The sequence below is a fragment of the Mercenaria mercenaria genome, chromosome 2, assembly GCF_021730395.1.
Source record: "Mercenaria mercenaria strain notata chromosome 2, MADL_Memer_1, whole genome shotgun sequence".
Classification (NCBI taxonomy): Eukaryota; Metazoa; Mollusca; class Bivalvia; order Venerida; family Veneridae; genus Mercenaria; species Mercenaria mercenaria.
The window spans coordinates 8,450,748-8,472,147 of NC_069362.1; the positions used below are offsets into that span (position 1 = coordinate 8,450,748).

Here is a 21,400-nt window from a genome sequence, read left to right on the forward strand (position 1 = left end):
TTTACAGTTTTAAAGCTACGCTTCGCTCAGTATATTTGGCAAGAATATTGATATATCTAAAATGATAAGTAAGTTTTATAAATATAATAGAAACCTGTTCAAATACCAATATGTATCAATTTATAGGGAGAGCTGAATACGGTCTGCGTATCACATGAATGAGGTTGTGATTAGCTGATCGATTAATGTCTTCTAGGTAGAGAAGTGACTTCAAGACCACTGCTGTAATTATCCGACGTAGAAAAAAAACGAAACAATATTGCACCTATACGAGAACTCTGTAAACATTCAAGGAGAACCATTTAAATTGTTTAAATGTTGTGTTTAGTTTTGCTATTTTCAAAATGTTAGATAGATGATAGAATAACACAAATGATATTGAAACCTCATAAACTTCTTGTCTTGATACAATTCGCCGATCATCTTTTTCAAAGATATTTCTTGTTGGTCTTTTTGTTAGTAATCATTTTAAGAACACTGTATTATGCATTGTGTTTTAATTTGCCATGTGTCGTATATATTCCTTACTGAAACATCAAAGTGCACGTCAATCAAGATGAGCTTGATTTTCTACTCATGTACATCATGTGCTTACTGTGCAACCTGTAAGCAAGACTGTCGGAAATATAAAAATATAGGATAGTAATTACCTGATATTGATATCCCCTTTCCCAAGATAATTAGCAATTTTGCACCTACGGGTATGAAGACCTCATGCTGTTTATAACACTAATCAAAGCAATAATTAGAAATGGCTATAATTGCAATGGTTGATTATCACAGTGCAAAATGTATCAGGAAAGTAATATTTCCCATTTCATTCGCAGACATGTTCATATTTTGCAATTTGAACGTACGTCTAGGCATTTTTGCAGAGATAGCCGATGGCTAAAATATATTCTTCTTGGCACGGAATCATATATATATACACACGGTCATTATGTTTTTCATATTTCTATTAAGCACTCATAGTTTTGCATAATATCAAACTGTTTTACGTTTCAGTGTATTATTGATATACAGTACGTTTCTCACAAAAAATATCTGCTGCGAAAATATAGGCCATCTTGTGTTTTTAAAGATTTATTTCGCTTTATGTACTACTTAAATGGATACGAGGGTGTGATCAAAAGTAATGCAACCAATGGTGTTAAATGACAACTAGAGTTTGGATTAAGAAAATCTTTATTTCAAACCTTCAAAGTAATCTCCTTTGAGAGATACACAACGTCTCAATATTTTAATCCAATCCTTAAAAGCTTTCTATTAGCCTTTTTCAGGTATATCACTAAGGAGGTTAAATATGGCGGCCCCCAACTTTTGGCGGGATGTATATTTTCTGCCTGCAAGCTTTTTCTTGAGACGAGGGTAAAGGAAAAAATCACAGGAGGCTAGATCCGGAGAACAGGGTGGGTGTTATAGAACATATACTCCCTGTTCATTCAAAAACGACATCACAATCCCAGCCTTGTGACTCGAGGCGTTGTCATGTAACAAACGGATGCCTCGGATACCCGTCTTTGGTTGACGTTTCTGGAAATACTCGAGAAGCTTTTTAAGAACTTTTTTCTGATATAACTTGGCATTCATTGACTTGCCTTTAGGTACAGGAACCTGGATGGCGAGACCTTTAGTAGTGAAAAATATGGCATACATAACCTTTTTCACACTTGCAATCCTTTTGGCAATGCAAGGCCTTCTGGCATTTTTGGTGAGTCATACTCGGTTAATAATTTTTCGTTGCGGTTCGAAGAAATGTATCCAAGACTTATCACCTGTTGTTACATTCATAAATGTTTTTTGATCGTATCTTGGAAACCTTTTCAAAAGCTTGCGCGCCATCTTAACGCGCGTGCGTTTTTGCTCATCAGTGAGTAAATGCGAGACCCACCTAACACTTTTCTTCTTCAATTTCAAAATATTTCGCAGAATGCGCAACACAGATGCTTTTGAAATGCCAACCCTGTCCGCAATCTGCTGAGAAGTATATCTTGCGTCAGAAAGTACTATTTGTTTGATTTTTCTACAATCCTTGGACTACTTGCAAACTTAGGTCGACCAGTTTTAGGCGCATTTTTGACAGACTCCACGCCTGCACAAAATTTCCTAACCCATCTGCAAACTGTGGAAAAGGACATTTCATTACTACCATAAACAGCACATATGTCAGCATAAATGTCCTTTGAACCTCTTCCGAGTGAAGCGCAAGTCTTACTGTAAGACCTAATTTCATTCGCATTTTTTACACTTTTGCCAACCATTTTGCTTAACTGCCTACAAGTTGGGTTTGTGCAAATGTGAATTGTGAGCGAGATATTGTGTCTACATGTATAGTTTATACGTCTATTGAAAGCTATTATAACGGGGAACACGTGCAAGGGCTTGAATTTTGTACTCGCGCTAAAACTAGCCGTTATCAATAGCCAGTGGCATTACTTTTGATCCCATCCTCGTATAATGTATTCTTGAACTAATACTTTATCTTTTGTATATGAAAATGCAGCGGAAACTGTGACATAAATGTACTCAATTAAATCTGTGAAAAAATCCTTTAGAAGCATAGAACCAACAGCAAACAACATAAAAGCAGACTCGGTTTGACTGAGTACACCTCTAACGCTCCAACAGCGTTGGCATTAGCGGAAATTTAGGTACTTGGGAGAGAAAATGTTTTTTTTTTCTTCCAAATGGGAAACAGAAGCAAGTAAAAGAAACAAAACAAAACAGTTTTTTTAATGTTTATTAAAGTTTATTAAAGTTATGTGTAGTACATGTTCCTGGCGTATAATAAAAGCAACATTTAAGGAAAGCAATACTAATTAAGGTTTATGTCTGTTGTGTCAGCTTTTAATTGAATCAATGTTACAATTATAGTAATAACAATATTGCATTTTATTTCCTTATAACGTCTAATAGCTTGTAATGATGCTATGATATAAATACATACTAAGCGACATGTCAGTAAAGAAACAGTATAAGTGAACTGGAATTTTAGTTTTCACCACAACACGAGGGTAACATACAAAGCTTTGAACAACAACAACAGTCCCTTTTAAAAAGACGGCAGAGTATACATCTCGTTCAGATTTAACCTAAACATTTTTAAAATGAATATGATACCCTAGGTACAACCATGTTTGATGACGTTTTAGTGTGTGGCCTCCATGGCCAAGAGGTTAAGGTCACTGACTTTAAATCACTTGCCACTCACCGATGTGGGTTCGAGCCTTACTAGGGGCGTAGAATTCTTCATATGAGGAAGTCATCCAGTTGGCTTACAGAAGGTCGGCGGTTCTACCCAGGTATCCGCCCGTGATGAAATAATGGCCTGAGGGGCATCTAGGGACTGACTTCACCATTAATAGCTGGTAAGTCGCCATAGGATCTATAATTGTGTCGGTGTGACGTTAAACCAATAAAAAGCAGTTTTAATGTAAATAAGTATTACATGTACGTACATGCATAGAATGACATACAATAGAGTAATATGTTTCCATTGTCAATAAGTAGATAGGACGAAGTTTGATTTTTATATCTGAAATTAATGTCAGAATCCTATTCTGTTCGTTCTGTATATTTTAATAGATCGTCAACAAATCTAACAGTTTGCAAATGTTATCTAATCTGTTATTAATTATTTGGTTTGTGAGTGACTACGGATTGTAACGGAAATATGTGGGGCCGGTATGATAAAAGGGCGGAAAGTGTTGTTCCCGACACAACGCACCCTAAGGCGGTTAAATATTTGCACAGCCTGCTATCACTTTTGAACTATTTCATAGTCACCCTCACTTGGGTACACAGATAAGGAGTAGACAGACTTATGTCCAGTTACCAACATGACCTGTAAAGGGAGAAAAATATTATTTGATAGGACGGCTGTGCCAGTAGTCCTCACTGAGTAATTTGTGTAAATTCGGCAGATTTTCGTCATGATGACATAATCTTCGTAACTTTCTTCTCTCTTACTGGAACATTACAGTACTGAACATCATCACCAGACAGTAAACAGTTCTCTAGTTGAAAAAATAATAAGTTTGTTATTAAAAAGGCATGCTTCCAACTGAACATCAAAATCACAAAAATATGAAATGTTCATAAAAAGACTATTCTAAACCACATTTTTAATGTGCGATAAAAGAGATTTTCTGCATCTTTTGCCTAGGACTCGATAAATGACATCATTCTTACTTTTTGTTTACAATAATTAAGTACTGAAAGTATGGACAATTTGACAAAAACCTCCATATAATAATCAATAGAATAAGCTATGAAAGCAAATCTACAAAAATGCAGATTACTTGAATGAGATAATAGTAAATCCATTCGAGAAATACATACACAGTTGTTTCAGTAACATCTGTTTCGACAAAATCACGAATAAAAAAACTCACTGTAGCATTCCGTATGGCGCTTTGATATATGCTATCAAATGACAGTAGAGGACAGTTTACGGAACCTAAAATATAAAATTTAAAGTAGATATTAGTTTTAATTATACACACCACACCTGATAATCCTGACATTTACATTTGACCTTGCGTGTGTGTATGCTTATTGTTCGTCTTGTCCTTATGTGTTGGCTTTGGGCGTGTGTGTGTGTGTTGTTCGTTTTGTCCTGGTGTGTGGGCTTTGGGTGTGTGTGTGGTGCACGCGTTTGCGTGCTGGGGGGTTCGTTTTGAGGAGGCTGCGTTTTTGGTGCGTGGCACTCCCTGTTTGATATTTGTCTTTGTTTTGATAACATTTTACATAGACATCCTTCCAATATTTTTGAAATCAAAATTAATTTTGATTGGAAAATATATTTTTTTTATTTTATTAATAATCTGAAATATTTATTTAACAAAATACTTATTTAACTGAATATCACGGCAAAAGTGAATAGAAAATAATCATTTATTTTGTTTTTATTACACTTTAAAATGAAGTATACCTGATTTTCCTGGCATCTCTCCAGATCTCGACTCCTTATCCATTTTTATAGTTTTTGCTAGCTCATCCTTGGCGTTCCTAACAAACTTAAGCCCTGTGTAGCGTGATTATCCACGGTTTATATTTGTTTTTCAAAACTTGCCCACATGCTTTTTCTTTGTCCAATATTTACAAAATTTTGCATTTTAAATTCTCAAAGATAGCTTTTGTAACTTACATAATTTGATTTTGATTTTATGTTCCTGAAATCTAAATATATTGATTTGAATATGCCCAATTTGACGTATTTTACCGGCTTTTATGGTGCTTCTGAAAAAACTTGCAGAACACAGTAACTTATCTTTTTCACGAATCAGATTGTCTTAAAACTTGCCAGAGGTGTTAAATATTGTGCCTGGGACTGTTGCTTGTGAATAGCTACTCAAAATAATAAGATTTACACGCTTTGAAAATGACCTTATTGTCTAAAAATGTACGAAAAACATGACCGCGATGTGCAAATAATAAGTTGCTTATTTCAAAACTGTCCTATTATTCCTCAGTAAAACTTCTTGTCAATTTAGGACTCTAATAACTTGCCTGACATACCCATGGGCAAATATCTGTAATCGGTGTAATTACACCTTTGGAGAAAAGCGTGATTCGCACGTTTTAGTTTCATCATTCGTCGCCTGAAGAGACAAGATGGCGGAGCTTGCGAAATCGGAAGTAAGTAGATCTGCACTTTTGAAATAAAATATTGTAGATTCTAGATCTTTCTGATTGACAGTCACTTGTTTATCTTATTTATCTGTTTCCACATATAATATGGACCTAGTAGACTTCATACAATTAGTTTAATAACACCTAGTGTGGATGCTCTTCAAGACTTCTTCAGCCAAAGACTGGCCAGAGTGACATAATTTTACAATATAGATCTAGGTCTACTAAGCAGCTGTAATTGTGATTTATTAGCTGTTTTCAACTACTGAAATTCGAAAAAAGTGATCCGTAATTTGATGTTCATTTGGAATGTAATCCAACAAATTAAAAATGGGATCCGCACTGTATGGAACAGAGGAGATATTGAGATTTTTATATGATATATGGGCAATGTCCCTACTCGTGTTTAACACTCGAAAGACCAAAATATTGGAAGCAGTTTCTGATAAAATTTTCATCGCTGCTGACCCTTTAAATTCTATAGGTTTAAATGCCGATTGTGTCACAATTTTGAAATTAATTAAAAAAAAAAGCTCACATTTATCAAAAGGGGATTCGGTTAAAGATAAATTTTATCTAACGACCCTTTGTGAAACAATGAACATAAGATCTGTAGAGCTTTTGAGCGGCCCTATTTTAAGAACAGTTAAAACCAATTATACCTTACCCTCAGCAATTTGCGAGTACCCATTTACATCTGGATCGACAGAGGCAATCGCGATAAAGTGCCTTGCCCAAGGTCACACCGCAATGGGAGTAGCCAGGAATCAAACCTGGGGCCTTCACCTCCGTAGGACAGGTGAACCAATATTTCACATCTTGTGATGGAACCCTCTTCACAAAAATATAGTGAAAAAGTACAAAATTTAAATGTGGAACACTACAATTTCATAACCCCATTACTTTTCTAAAGTTATAATGTTTTTCTAAGATCTTTATCCTTTCAGCTGTGAAGACACAGTATGATATTTTTTGTTTAATAGATTAACTTTCTCAGACATTTGATGAATGTCTATACACCCACAAATGTCCCCTTTGCACCTTTTTAGTTGTTAAGTGTCAAGATTTCTTTTATTTTTTTTAAATAAAGTGAGATTATACTTTATTTTCCTGGAAAGGGAGATACAATGGATAAAAAAGCAGCTTTCAACTTCAAACTTGGACACTACGCTTCCCTCTTTGATTGTGTCTGACGGAAGAGGGGGAGGACTCTATGATAAGCAGTTTATAAATCCTACCAGGACTGAACTGTTTTGATATTTGTCTTCTGGCCTGTTTCGTCGGGCCCTTAAGGGTGTTTCTCTTGTTGCTCTGTCTTCTGAAAAGGCTTTGAGTAGATACGTGTTTGGTTCTTAAGGTTTGCTATTTATTCAATATTTATACACGAGCATTTTTGTGTTATACATGCCATGCCTTTTTGTTTCCATTACGTGTGTAAGAGATTCACCTGGAGGTGATTACTTTTATTTACACTGTCCCGTGTCTTTGGAACATGGTGGGGGTAAGAGTGAGGTTGGGTGCGCACCATAAACCGGTTTAAGCTCCCCAGTGGTGTTTTTGCCACTGACCGTTCCAAGGCGGTGCCCCACTGTGTTCCTTTGTTTGTTCGTTTTGTCCTTATTTGTTGACTTTGTGTGTGTGTGTGTGTGTGTGTGTGTGTGTGTTCCTTTGTTTGTTCGTTTTGTCCTAGTGTGTTGGCTGTGTGTGTGTGTGTGTGTGTGTGTGTGTGGTGCACGCGTCTGCGTGCTGTGGGTTTCGTTTTGAGGAGGCTGCGTTTTTGGTGCGTGGCATTCCCTGTTTGATATCTGTCTTTGTTTTTTTTTCACATATTAAGGACTGTTTAACAAATTACATTCACAAAACCAAAAGTGATGTCCCTTGTGCACCTTGACATTCATTTAATTTACCATTATATAAGAAACCCTGGACAATTTAAAATTCATTGTTTGCATTTTTTCAGAAGTAACCAATTTTCAAGCATCAATGTTTTTGGCTTCTCAAGTTTACCCACATATGTAAATGTTCACAAGTGACTACTGTGTAGTTGAAAATATTTTACTTACTATGAACATATTCTATGAATATAATTATTTTGCTGCAATTTGTCCCCTGTGCATCTTCTTAATAACATAATAAAGAATGTATGAATTTTACTGTTTCATTTTACCATGCATGGCATTTTGTCATTTTCTACTCTCAATAAGCAGGGCATGTAGAAAAAATGATTTCAATGTGTTAGTTATGTTTAAAGTAACTTATTTTTCATTTAAAGCAACACATGCTGTTGAATTAGCATGTGTTTCAGTTTTTTATTTTGTGGAATAAACAAATTGTTTGACAGGATTTGTCCTAAGTTGATCACCGTTTGGCTTTTTATGAACAGAAAACTAATAATGAATGAATATTATACTGATTTTCAGTATGTGTCCCCTGTGTATCTGCAATATAACTCAATTTTGAGTTGAAAATTTTAGAAATTAAGATTACTGGACATTCTTGAAATTTGGCATGTGGTTTATAAACATTCAAAATTTGAGAAAAAAATGTTTTATAATTATATGTTAATTAATTTTCATTAAGCAACAACTTTTCTGGATTAAGGTAAAATTTTATTTTCATGTCAGATTTGTCCAGAAAGGCTGATTTTAAAAACCAATGTCCACAAACATTTGATTGAATAAGTTTCAAACCATACACATATACCTATTACTTTTCATATATGTTGAAAATATAACTGTTAATATATTTCCTTATCATAAAACACTGCAACATTTATCACCCATCATACTGCAATTGAAATTCACTGAACTTTCAAATTAAAGGCTGAAATATTTTTTCTGATAGGTTTTTCTCAACACTTTCCCAAAGTTACTTCCTTGAAATTTGAAGTATTTGCTATCATAATAAATAGGTGACCACCATCAGAAATAGGTTTGAATTTTCAACCCCTATGTCTCACTTTTGCTTCATTATTTTGAAAACCACCCAAATATAGAACAATCTGAACGTCGAATTATTTTGACTAAGTTGGAATAGGTAAAGGTAATTTTTATTTACCGTTGCTTTGTGAAACAATTTAGAGCTTTTTAGCGACCCTTTTTCAAGAACAGTTAAATACACAGGGCTGACCTAATTCTGTTTTACTGTTACAGTAAGCAATAATTAACAATTCATTAAACCCAGAGGAAATATCTCATTACAGCAAGTTTTGTACATACTATATGTAAACATATATATTGAAAAATCTGTAAATTACGCCTCAAGTGCGACTCAAACCCACATTGATGAGGGACAAGTGATTTGAAGCCAAAGGCCTTAACAACTTGGCCACAGTGCCCCCTCACACCAAAATGAAGGTGAAAGATTTAACAATCTTAATAACAATTTGTGCATTATTCTTTTAAGATAACACAAGGCAGTCTGAACGACAGCTAAATCCCCCGCCACTGTTATGGATAGTGAAATGGTAAACTTTTGACCTTTGCCTCTGTCGATCCAGATGTAACTTTTGACCTTTAGCTGTGACATTGACCTTGAACTGATATGGCTGACTCATGAATTCTGCACAACATCTTGATGAGGTGATCATTTGACCCAAGTTTCATGAAAATCCTTCAAGGGGGTTAGGAGATATAGAGCTCAAACCTTTGACCTTGAGTTGTGACCTTGACCTTGAGTTGACATGGCTGACTCATGAGCTCTTGATGAGGTGATCATTTGACCCAAGTTTCATGAAAATCCTTCAAGGGGTTTAGGGAGATACAGAGTGGATACAAAATGGAAGGCTGAAACCTTTGACCCTAAGCTGTGACGTTGACCTTGAGCCAGCATGGCTGACTCGTAAGTTCTGCACATCGTTTTGATAAGGTGATCATTTGAACCAAGTTTTATAAAATTCCTTGAAGGGGTTTAGGAGATATAGAGCGGACACAAAATGGAAGGCTCAAACCTTTGACCCTCAGTTGTGACCTTGACCTTGAACCAGCATGGCTGCCTCATAAGTTCTGCACATCGTCTTGATGAGGTGATCATTTGACTCAAGTTCTACAAAATTCCTTTAAGGGGTTTAGGAGATATAGAGCGGACACAAAATGGAAGGCTAAAACCTTTGACCTTGAGTTGTGACCTGGACTTTGAGCCGGCATGGCTGACTCATGGGTTCTGCACATCGTCTTGATGAGGTGATCATTTGACCCAAGTTTCATGAAAATCCTTCAAGGGGTTTAGGAAATATGGAGCGGACACGAAAGTGTTACGGACAGACGGACGGATGGACGGACGGACGGACGAAGACCATTCCTATAACCCCTCACCACTTGTGGCGGGGGATTAAAAATATGTAAAAGTTACTTTAAGTCTATGGTTATCTACAAACAGGTTCAAATCTCTTAAACACTAATAAAACTTTTTTTATGCAGTTTAAGTCTCTTCACTTTTAGACTTCCAATAGCAAGTATAATTATACCTAATTCTGTAACTGAAATGTTATTGAAATGTGATTGCAAATTGGAAAATATCATGAACATGATGAATTTCTTTCTATTTTGTCTCTTGGAACCCTCATTTTATTATTCTGCACACATGTCTAAGTAACTATACTAAATTAAAAAATAGATTTATAAAATAAACACATTTTAGAAAGATATGCAAAACTCCTTTTTTATGCAAAACTATTTGGTGGTATATTGAAATTAAAAAGCAGAATGGTCCGTGTTAATATGCAAAGTCCGGTCTTTTGATCCGTTTTAACTCTGCATGACACTTTTAATTTCCGCTTCAGTAAAAAATATAGTCGAGCTTTAAACTAAATTTTGTACAGTAGTCCTTGTGTAGTAAGTGTTCATATGTTTACTCGAGTACAGCTTTTGCATACCTTCCTTCAATGTTGTACCTCTCCACTCTCGTTTCAGTCAAATCGAGACAACTCTGAAATTGGTATTGCTTTTTATAAATTAAGGGTCTTTGATAATATTAAACTTTGTATGAAACGAAGGGTTCGATTCTTCTAGTACCTGTTTATTTCATGTCTGATGCTTTTCAAAAGAGTTTACACATCAACTAGACGGATGCCCATTCAAAATCTTCTGACACATTTCAATCGCACCTAGATACTATTTTAGATAACATTATGATTACGAACTTGTTCGCCTTAAAAGTCTCAAAGATGTTGACGCACAGACGCCGCACTTTTATGATTTCGTCTGATGAAAATGAGAAAAGCAATGCCATTCTGCATTGTTATTGCAGGCAACAGTTTTTCAATGACAAGGTTGATAACGGGAAGTTACTCTTTTATTTCGCAAGAGTCTAACGAATCACACTCTCTTTAATAAATTTGCTCAGGTAAAACGAAGTGGTGGTCCGTTGTTGTATTACTTGTTGTAGAATGATTCCACTATTTTATTTTAGCCTTACCCAAAAAGTAATCTTCCAGCCACCATGTTACCATCATTTAACCAGTAAAAATGCTAGAACCCTTCTAGAAGTTAAACAATTAATAGTTTCAGTTCATGTTCTTTTTTAATTGAATTGCCTTATCAACTCTTTCTTTGTGCTTTGTGTTTTTTATTTGCATGTACGTGCCTGATGGGGGCAAATTCATCCGTGAAACAGGTATTTATGTGTTTTATACTCTTATAAGCATAGAATGCTTTGACGGCATAAGGAGGTGTTAACAAGATAGGAAACAACCTACTTAAGTTTTTCATGATTTCAATACTTCTAATTTTGGTAAGCTTACGTTAAAAATTAACTAGTTGTCACTGAATTAGGTGTATTCGACTTGGAAATGTTGGCTACTAGTATTCTTTCAGTTAGGTACTTTCCCACCTACTAAAATTAAACCAATCAGAATTAAGTTTATGGATTATGTTTGTCTGCCGTTACTCAACGAACACAACGAATCTGATTCTACGTTAAATAAGTTACTTGACGATCTTAATTCTTTAAGTAACGGCCTTTATTCGACTGGGAAATCGTTGGGTATAAGGCGAGGCGGGGAACTACTGCACACTACTTACTCGACGGAAAATGCCCGGTCGAATAAGCCTAGATTTGGCTCTTCACAATTGAAGGCGGCTATTCGAACGTCATCTCGATTTTGCGCACTTTACCGATTTACGCGTGAACGTCTTCATTTCGATACTATACTGACTATTATCTAACTCTACGATTCATTAAATTCAGACGATTACCTAAAAGCATAGAACGTAACAAAGCAATATGATAACAGACTGGTTTGCTAAGCGTTTTTTATAAGAATTAATCAAACCCCTTGGCGGAACCGTATAACAGAACAACAGAAAAGCTTAAAGTATCAAAGCCAAAACCGGATCAAACTTAAGTTTGAATTTTTATGGCACTTCCATTACCTATTTAGGCTTTATAGCCTTTTTCTAGACATTTAACTCATCGATTTAAGTAACATCCTACGTAAAAAAATTGACCTTAACAATGTAATCTTTGCAATTGAACTCACTACCTGACTGTCTGTCTATGTTAATTTCAATCTCATTTTTTTATTTATTAAAGTTAGCACTTCTGAGAAATTGACCTCCGCATTTCATTCGAAATCGAGAGGAGACTTCTTTGAAATTTGGTTGGTTATGTCCATTATTGGAAAAGGTATTATTGATCAACGTATGTTTTGTAGGGCCATACAGAGTCGAGTCATTTATTGCAATACATGAATATGGAAAATTCAACTGCAACATCCGACTATACACTGAATCCAAAACTTCTAGCTATCATTTAACCTTTTTATATGGAAAACACTTTTTCCGTCGATTATCACGTTAACACGAGTAGCAAAAATAATTTATCTCTAATTAATTACAACACTATTTGTATGACAGTTTATAATTATAAACCCAGCTATTCATCACCTGATCTTATTTCAAAACGTAGCATCACAAAGGCATACATAAATGTCTAGATTGATACATATCTGCAAACTGATTAACAATGGTCTTCAAATGCAGGAAACAGTTGTCCACAGATGGAATCTAAACCATATCACAAACTCTCAATAACAAAGAATTATCAAAATGGCTCTATACATATACAGTCTTAGGCACAGTATTGAGCTGTATGCATAAATCACATTTAACATAATTATTCATATCGACAATGTTAACATATATACACACTTAAAAATTTAACATTTATATTCAGAAAACTTTACGAATACATTGTGCCTGTATTTATTTAGAATAGCTTCCACAAAAGGATTGTGTTCTAGAGTTTTTGTTAAGCTTAGGTGCATGTTGACGTTCCGGTTTAGCCAGTTTAATAATAGGCATTGATATTCTTCGAAAGAAAGACAGGCGTTTTTCTTCTAGCTTTATCCTTTCTTTGATTTTGTTTTCTAACAACTGAAAAACTATTTCTACGTTTACACCAGTCTTTGCAGATGTGAAAACAAACTTTTCTTCCCAGTCAATGCATACCACGGATTCATTGACCGTTTGTATAACAGGTTCTGTTTCCTCTAAGTCCGTTTTATTTGCAACGACGACGATTGAATAGTGGTCTTTATGATTGTATTCTTTTATTTCATCACGCAGTCTTTTTACAGTTTCAAAACTCTCATGATTGTCGACAGCATACACAAGAATAAAGGCGTCGCCTGTTGCCATAGCAAGTCTTCGCATGGCAGGAAATTCATTTGAGCCTGAAGTGTCTAATATGTCGATTTCAACAGACATGGTATTAAATTTCATCTTGTGTCGGTGTAATTCGTCCACAGTTTCTTTGTGTGTTTCTGGAAACTTGTTGTGCATAAACTGGCTGATGATTGAACTTTTACCTACACCAGCCGTTCCCATGACGACCACTCGGTAATTCGAACTTCCACGTGTATGATCAAATGGCATTTCTACAAATAAACAATAACACATAAAGCATTGTTAAGAAAAGAAAACAAATTAAGCACTGATTGTTACAATAAAATCCGTTACATATGGATAAGAAATGCATAACGCATCTATATAAACATAAAAAGACACTTAGGGAATTAACTTTCTAATAGAACGTGTTTATTGTCGTTTGTTGTTATCTGGGATTGGCATGTTCGGTACAGGTCTTTTCTTCATTTCACTGTTCACTTTGCCTCTTTCTATTTTACATAAAAAAACGAAAACGAGAATATGTTTGAAGGTTTCAGTAAGTTCCGACATAGAGGTAATATATTTTTACTATTTGACTTATACAGTTGGCATCCATAACACATCTAATTAACAAAACAAGAAATATCTTTAAAAATGATGGTCGGCGAATTGTAATAAAGAAAGAAGTTTATGAATTTTTCATCTAACATTCATCTTTCATCTAACATTTTTCAAATTACAAAACTAAACACAGCACTTTAACAATTTAAATGGTTCTCTTTTAATTTTTCGCAAAGGTTTCATTGGGTTGCACTTTTGTTTCGTTTACCCTTAGACGAATAATTACTGCAGTAGTTTGATGAAGATTCATGAAACAGTTCATGAGAAGAGGTCATTAAACGTGTTTATATTTTTAGCTAAATTGGTCCCTATCCCCATTTGTAACAAAATAGCAGGAGACCTTACGATATTGTTACACATCGAGTTGATAAAAATCCATTACATTTTAGTGGTAAATGCGAAGAAAGGCATATCTACTTTTAGCTATAGTGGTCCCTAATAGGGCCCAAGTTCCTATATAAATAAATTTGGAAGAGGACCTTGTAATGATGCTCCAGACCAAGTATGACAAAGATCCACCAAGCTGTTCATGAGACGCTGTATAAAGGCATTTCTAGTTTTAGCTCTAGCAGCCCCTAAAAGAGGTTAAATGTCCCAGCTGAACAAAGTTGGCTGCGGGCCTAATAAAGATGCTACAAATCAAGTTTGATTAGAATACATGAGAAAAAATCAATTAAGGGGGTTTTTTTTATTATTTTTATTTATTTCTAAAATAGGCCAACTGATCCCGCTTTAACAAATAGCATATTCGCTATTCATGAATCTTTGGACAATGGCGTCACACCTATAAAAAAAAGTGAAGGTCAAGCAAAACATACAATTGTAATTATTTCAATGTTTCTGTTTCATAAGCAAAGTTTGACCGTAGTCATATCACATAGATAAACGGTATGCAGCGTACCTTCATTTCAATGTAATGAGATTCAGTCAATATATGGCATATATATAATAAAACAGAATTCAACTGAGTTCAATATTTGCATACCATACTAATGAAAAATACTCATATATAATAAATCAGTTAAATAATTTATAACAAATATATCAAAGCAAACAAGTACTCATTTTAATATGCAATCTGAATAAGTCACAAAAGCAAGAAACCTTTTCATATATAGACGACAATTGTAACAAGGAAAATCTTTTAAAAAGCACTTCTCTACATAAAAGACTCTTATCACACCCTTATTCATGTGATACGCAGACCGTATTCAGTTCTTTCTTTAATTTGATATATGTTGGTTTTTGAACAGGTTTTTATCATATTTATTAAACTTACTTATCATTTTCAGATATATCAATATTCTTGCTAAATATACTGAGCCAAAGTTAGCTTTAAAACTGTGAACAGCGTCGTTTAGGATAAACGCTTTGTCTACATTTCATTCAGCGTAGCACAATCAACAGAGTGAAAGAAATTGACACTCTCGTCCAGTCAGGAAGAGTGTTGCATAACTCTTCCATTTTGATAAATTATCTATAATGCGTTATCAAGTAGTTTGATTTGCAAACTGAAGTCACGTGGCATAGGTAACGAAAACGAATTTAGACGGCGTCGCCGAAAAAATCATTATCTTTGAGTGGTTTGTCGTCTAATTTATCACGGTTCGGAGTGCAGATGCGCAGAAATTGTTTAATATCTAAGCATCTGAACGGTGAACCGTGTTAATTAATACGACAAACTACAAGAAGGCCTTGATTATTTTCATTCTTACATGATCTTGAATCATTTTGATAACAATTATGCTGGGCTTTATTTATTCGGGTAGTAATGCACCAGACGTCGTGCGTCAATTTGACGTCGTAATTGACGTCATAATGCTGTCTTTCCGGTCCGGGCGTCAACCGTTGTTAATCAAAGAATATACAGAGCTTGAACTTCTTCTTTGTTTAACTGACAATCAAATAGAGCGATGTTAGAATGATGAATAATTTTGTACATAATAACTGAAACAAAATCTTAAAACAGACGGTTCGATAGCAAATTATAGAATTTCTCACTCTGCATGTGATGTCGAGGTGTTGCAAGGGTCATCTTACTCATAAACAACAAATAATACCTTGGTGATTTACATTGTTTCCATATATGTGAAAGAAGTTGAACAGTAAAGACAAAATGCGCTTTGTGACATGGTAGATAATTATCGAATCTTTGACTATAACTGAGGCGACCTTACGTCGACGTCATGGCCCTTTCCTCACTAAAATCATACATGCAAAATGTAGAACGATATTACATGCGATAAAATCTTTTATCTTAACCAATCATTGTTCAGCTTATGACAATATTAAATCAGTAAAATGCATACAAAAATGTCAAATGAGTCGCTTATGTAGTTATAAAGTTATGACCCACTTATCGGCACTTTTTAAACCCACTTACAAACCAGAAATATTTATGATATTATACGAATAGCTATACTTCTCTGCGAATTGCGTGAAAGCAAATGAATGAGGTTATTGATCATACAAAAATTAGTAGCGAAAAATCAAAAATGAGCTATGAACGACTGAAATTTCAAACGTCTAATTCATGTGAATTGAACCGTAAAAGAGATCGATAATTCGGTTCAAATAAAATAAAATACGTCAGTTGTACTATTTTCTTTGACATGTGAAAGGGATAAATACTCTGCCTTTGGATGGCAGACTCTTCACTTGTATTGATCTGAAGACTATGAAACAAATCGTAGTTAAAGTAGTTAAATTTTGAGACAAGCCTATTCATTGTTTATGTTTACATGACACTTTTCTCGTGACGCCTACTCAGAGCTTTGAATTTTGCTTCATAAAAATGACAGACATCAGACACATTCATCGGCGAAATACTGTTGACATATCAGAAGTTGTTGGGAGATGCTAGAGGAATTTGAGATGGCTGTTTTGTCTAATAATTCTAAAGTTAATGTTTTTCTTTGGAAACATTTTCAAAATATCCTTGAGCATCGACGATAAAAATGAGGAAATTGACAGTGTGTCATGTTAATTTATGTCTAAATAAAGGTTTATGAACCACAGATTTGTATGTCTGACTGATTTGTCAGCCGTATTGGTGTAATGGTGTAAGAGCTTGAAGAAATAAGTGCCAAAGATATCTTTCAAAGAGAAGAAGAAGTTGAAATAATATTAACAATTGTATTTTCCAGTATTGAGGGCCTTTGCAAAGATGTGAAGTGGAAAGTATATAAAATACCACTTACTACATACATACGTGTAAGAATTAACAATAAGAATCAATAAGCATTACGTTAGTCAGAATAATATAGGTTCACATATTAACGTATCCTCAATTCTACATATTGTATTCTATTATACACCACAAAAACACATACAAGAAAAATATCTGATCACAAGGGCCTTGGATCGACACAACTGCAAGTTAATTGGCTACTTAAAGAGTGTGTCGCATTGCTGTTCAGGCCACTTACTAGTATACCAGAGTTTTTCAAGGCACAGAAATTAGACACATTTTAGTTTAGGTTTTCAAATAGACGGAAGCATTAAGTGGATATAAGAAATTCCAATGAGGTGAAGAAAAGTCTGCAAAACTCATTGTAGACGTGGCCATCATTAAGACAGTCTCGTTAAATTGTTAACGTCTCTAGTGCCACCACAAAATACGAATTGTGGTTGTTCTCTAACAAATATTACTAAACTTAAAGTATAAATATCATACAATGCGTGTAGAGCACAAATTATCAACCAATTCCTGGCTGTTTACCGTATAAAATCAACTTCAAATGCATTCGATGAGCAGTAGAATGCCTCTTAAATGCAATCCGTCGGTTAGATTCAACATGAGAAAAGTACGAAATCATAACGCACTCTAACATAGCTAATGCATCCTCTTTATGATGTAACTTTCAAGAAAGTTAGCGCTAAGAAACTTAAAATTATTGATATTATTAAGAAGATAAAGAAAAGTAATTCAGTACATGAACTTTACATGCTATTAGATATGATCAAGAATGAAAACAAAAACAGATGGTTGGCGGTCGACTTAATTACAGACAGTTTAATATTAAAAATGTGACAAATACAGCACTGATGCTATCATATGATATTAGGGTAGTGGTGATCTAGCGGTAAAAGCCTCTCAACATAGAGTGGGTTCGAGTCAAGGTTTGGTTTCAACCACACCATCTCCCATTAGTGTGTGGTACATGTAAGCACTACAGTTCAGCAAAATTAAATTAGTATAACAATGATATTTTGGATATTAAACATGTATTTGATAGCATACTAATTCATTGCAATCACTTTTGTATAATAAATTCATTTTCCACTGATACTAAACTACAAAATGAGTAAGAATTAGTAGAAACCACTAAAAGACTTTCTTTCATTTTGATCACAGCTAGGCTACTCGTAAAAATGCAACTAGTTTTCACTTGTAATCTTGCATTAAAACAAAGGAGTATCTTCTTCGCTATTTCGATCCCCATTAGTAATTATGACAAGTAGAAAAAGATATATAAAATCATGCTTTATGAGCCATGCTCGCGTTATCTGTGCTATGTAGACTGAAACATTCACCCTTACGTAATTTATTGTTCACCAAATGCGACAAATTACAATCAAATTACACGCAATGTCGCATTGCCGATGTAATATTACTTCTACAAAGGATTTGTATCAAAATAAGGGAAGTAAATATTTTACTCGCATGGAGACGTAGTAATTTCAACAGTTGTAAATTTTAAGAGTTACTGATTGGCCCACATTTCATTTCCGTAACAAGGATATTCCTTGCTTTCTTACCGAGACAAAACGATTGAGATTATACATCGTTCTACACACCTACACCTCTTAGGATGGTAATAGGAATCGGATATTTTCTAAGTTTCGTAGTACTAATAATTCAACTGATTTATTATAGAAAAAAAACGAATTTCGTGGCGTAAATTTCGGTCATTTTGGACAATTTAATTTTAACTCTATTCGTTGCCCTTCTTGGTGGGTTAGCACAAAAGCACCATTACAATGCAAAACATGTAAAATGTCTCCTTTTTCGAATTTGTTATTTTTTCCCGACACTGACAATGGGTCGGGTACACTTTTGGCCATAAAAGTAACACTTTTAAAGATTATTTTAAACTTTAAAGAAAGTCCTAATACCACCATTGCTGACATTCAAGATGTTGTATAGTTAATATATTTTGCAAAATGAAGCCGCAGTTCTCGAGAGAGACGCTGTTAGGGATTATCTTGATCAAACAATATCTACGATGGCAATTATTAAATCCAGCTTGATAAATGTGGTTTTATCCTGCGGAGTAACTGTTATCTGTTACATTTTTTAGTGAATGATTTAAAATTTAGAGCGAACTATATCTGGGAAACCGTGAAATGTATTTTTCACTTTGAAAACGCTATAAAAATAGCTTAAATTTCGTTTATACATGAAATAAAAAGAACGGTTATTTCCTAATTATGTAAAATAAAACTACATTTCACCTTTAAACACTATCTGGTATTGAATCAAATGGTTATAAGTGATAGAAATATTCCAAATTTGAGAACAGTATGAGTTGATTAAACCTTTCGTATGTAATGAAAGTTATTTTTATTCATGAAAGTTTCAATTAGTGTTTACTTCGATTAATGAAACCACGAAATGCACGAAAATAAGTCCCAGCAATTATTAATGATTTGTTACAGTAACTGACTGAAAAACGTGTTAAAGTTACCAGAAATAAATTGTGTTCCAACAGACTAATGATTTCCAACATTGACAAAGGTGCTGAGAAAGATTTACAGCGTAATTACTTTCATACAGACGACGGAATAGTAATCGAATAACTATTATTGTCTTGACATTTGGCCGTTACAAAAATGCTAGAACTGTGTATTTAAAACTACACATACCTATTATGTCCCATTTGGCTTTGCCTGTTAGCGGGGTCACTCTTTTCATTCTTGAATGAATACCTTAAAATATGGTTAACTGAAGACAGAAATATATGCATGGTTAAGTCTTGAAAGTTTACAGGAAGTGTTCAATTATTTATTCAGACGTTGTTTAAAATGTTTTTCGTTGTGGCCTGTCAGTCAGATGATTTGTTAAACAATTATACAGAGGTTGACCTATCAAGGCATATACCTACAAGGTAGGGTTAACTTCACAATTGTATGGGTGCGCGTTCGTGCATGGTTGCATTATTTGTTTCAAGCTACTGTTGTGAAATCTTCGCAACATAAATGCTTAGCGCAAAGCGGCACGCAACAGATCGAAATTAAAGTGTCTAGTTGTGGCGCGCTCTTCAAAGCTATATTTCGTTATGACATGTTGGCGCAGGTGCACAACGAAATGTGATACTAAGTCAGGTGTAAGTCAAAGCGACAATTTTAAATGTCCTTAATGAACCACCATGAATACTAGTTTTATACTTTTTTTTCTTTTATACTAATTTATGTCAGGTCGCTTTTGCATCAAGTTTTTCAACAAATAATCTCTCCTGATGCAATCAACCGCCACGAGGGTATAAGAAAAGAGAAGCCAGTGTTTCATTTATTGCCGACCGCAAAGCAAGGAAGCTAGTATTTGACATTTCTGTGGCAAGGCGTGGCCGTGGATCGAACCCATAATCTCCAACGCTAGAAGTCGATTTTCTACCACTCAGTTATTTTTCTTTCGCTTCTTCTAACAAAGCACATATCAAAGTATGAATAATGGCTAATCATAATATTACTATTCATACATCATTTTGTTTTTTGTTGTTGTTTTTTTTTCATATAGGCTTATACAACTTTCTAATTTATTTTCTAAAACATCTAAATACCTACACAAACGTCTTAATACTGATGACAATGATTTAAGCAATGATTTACCTGTGTGAGCATTTCTGTCCATTTCCTTTCTTAGTTAAGAAAATAAACATCCCTTTCCCGCAGAATTCGTAAATACTTTTACAAGTTTAAACCTATGTGATACCAAATGTGTGTTTTTCACTGAAGATATTGTTGATTTACATTACAATTTTGTCACCTTTATCTCAAGGATCCTAACATAGCTGTGCAAAAAAACCGATATCACGGAATGAATTCGATGTTTTCTCTTAATCAGAGACGTTTCCAGTTTTGTAATTCACATTTCATTCTCACTAGTAAATTTGTCCTCTGTGCATGGTAGTCCCGTTGTTTGTCAGTAAATGATATAAATGTACACATAAGAAAAAAACTAGTCCTGTTAGACTAAAATGCTAGGAGGTAACTTTAGTAATCATGCGACCACAATGAATTCCAAATTAAATATTATGTAAGAGAAATGGTCTTTAATCGGATACCGCTTCAATATTTGCAGATCTACAAGAAATTTATTAAGGGACAAAAAAAAACTCATTACACAGAGTTAGATTCCAACAATAAATTTGTTTTTTATTGTTTTTATGACACCCAACCCTTTTTATTATAAAAGTATATAGAAAAGCTGACTTTTAACTAAAACTTTGAATATAATTTCTCGTAGTTCACTGCATATGACACGTACAATCTGAACCAAACGGTAAGTTTCAGTGTTGTTATATTTTCTGGTTCTT

General features: G+C 34.4%; 1 protein-coding gene across 1 annotated transcript; it reads right to left on the reverse strand.

The window, feature by feature from the left end:
* Nucleotides 1-12,510: 12,510 nt before the first annotated feature.
* LOC123562553 (ras-related protein Rap-2a-like) lies at nucleotides 12,511-20,849 on the reverse strand. Its single transcript, XM_045355183.2, has 2 exons — nucleotides 20,694-20,849; nucleotides 12,511-13,510 (listed from the first exon to the last, which is right to left on the reverse strand). Exons 1-2 carry the CDS (start codon nucleotides 20,713-20,715, stop codon nucleotides 12,837-12,839), a joined length of 696 nt encoding a protein of 231 aa, XP_045211118.2. The 5' UTR covers nucleotides 20,716-20,849; the 3' UTR covers nucleotides 12,511-12,836.
* Between the last annotated feature and the right edge of the window lie 551 nt (nucleotides 20,850-21,400).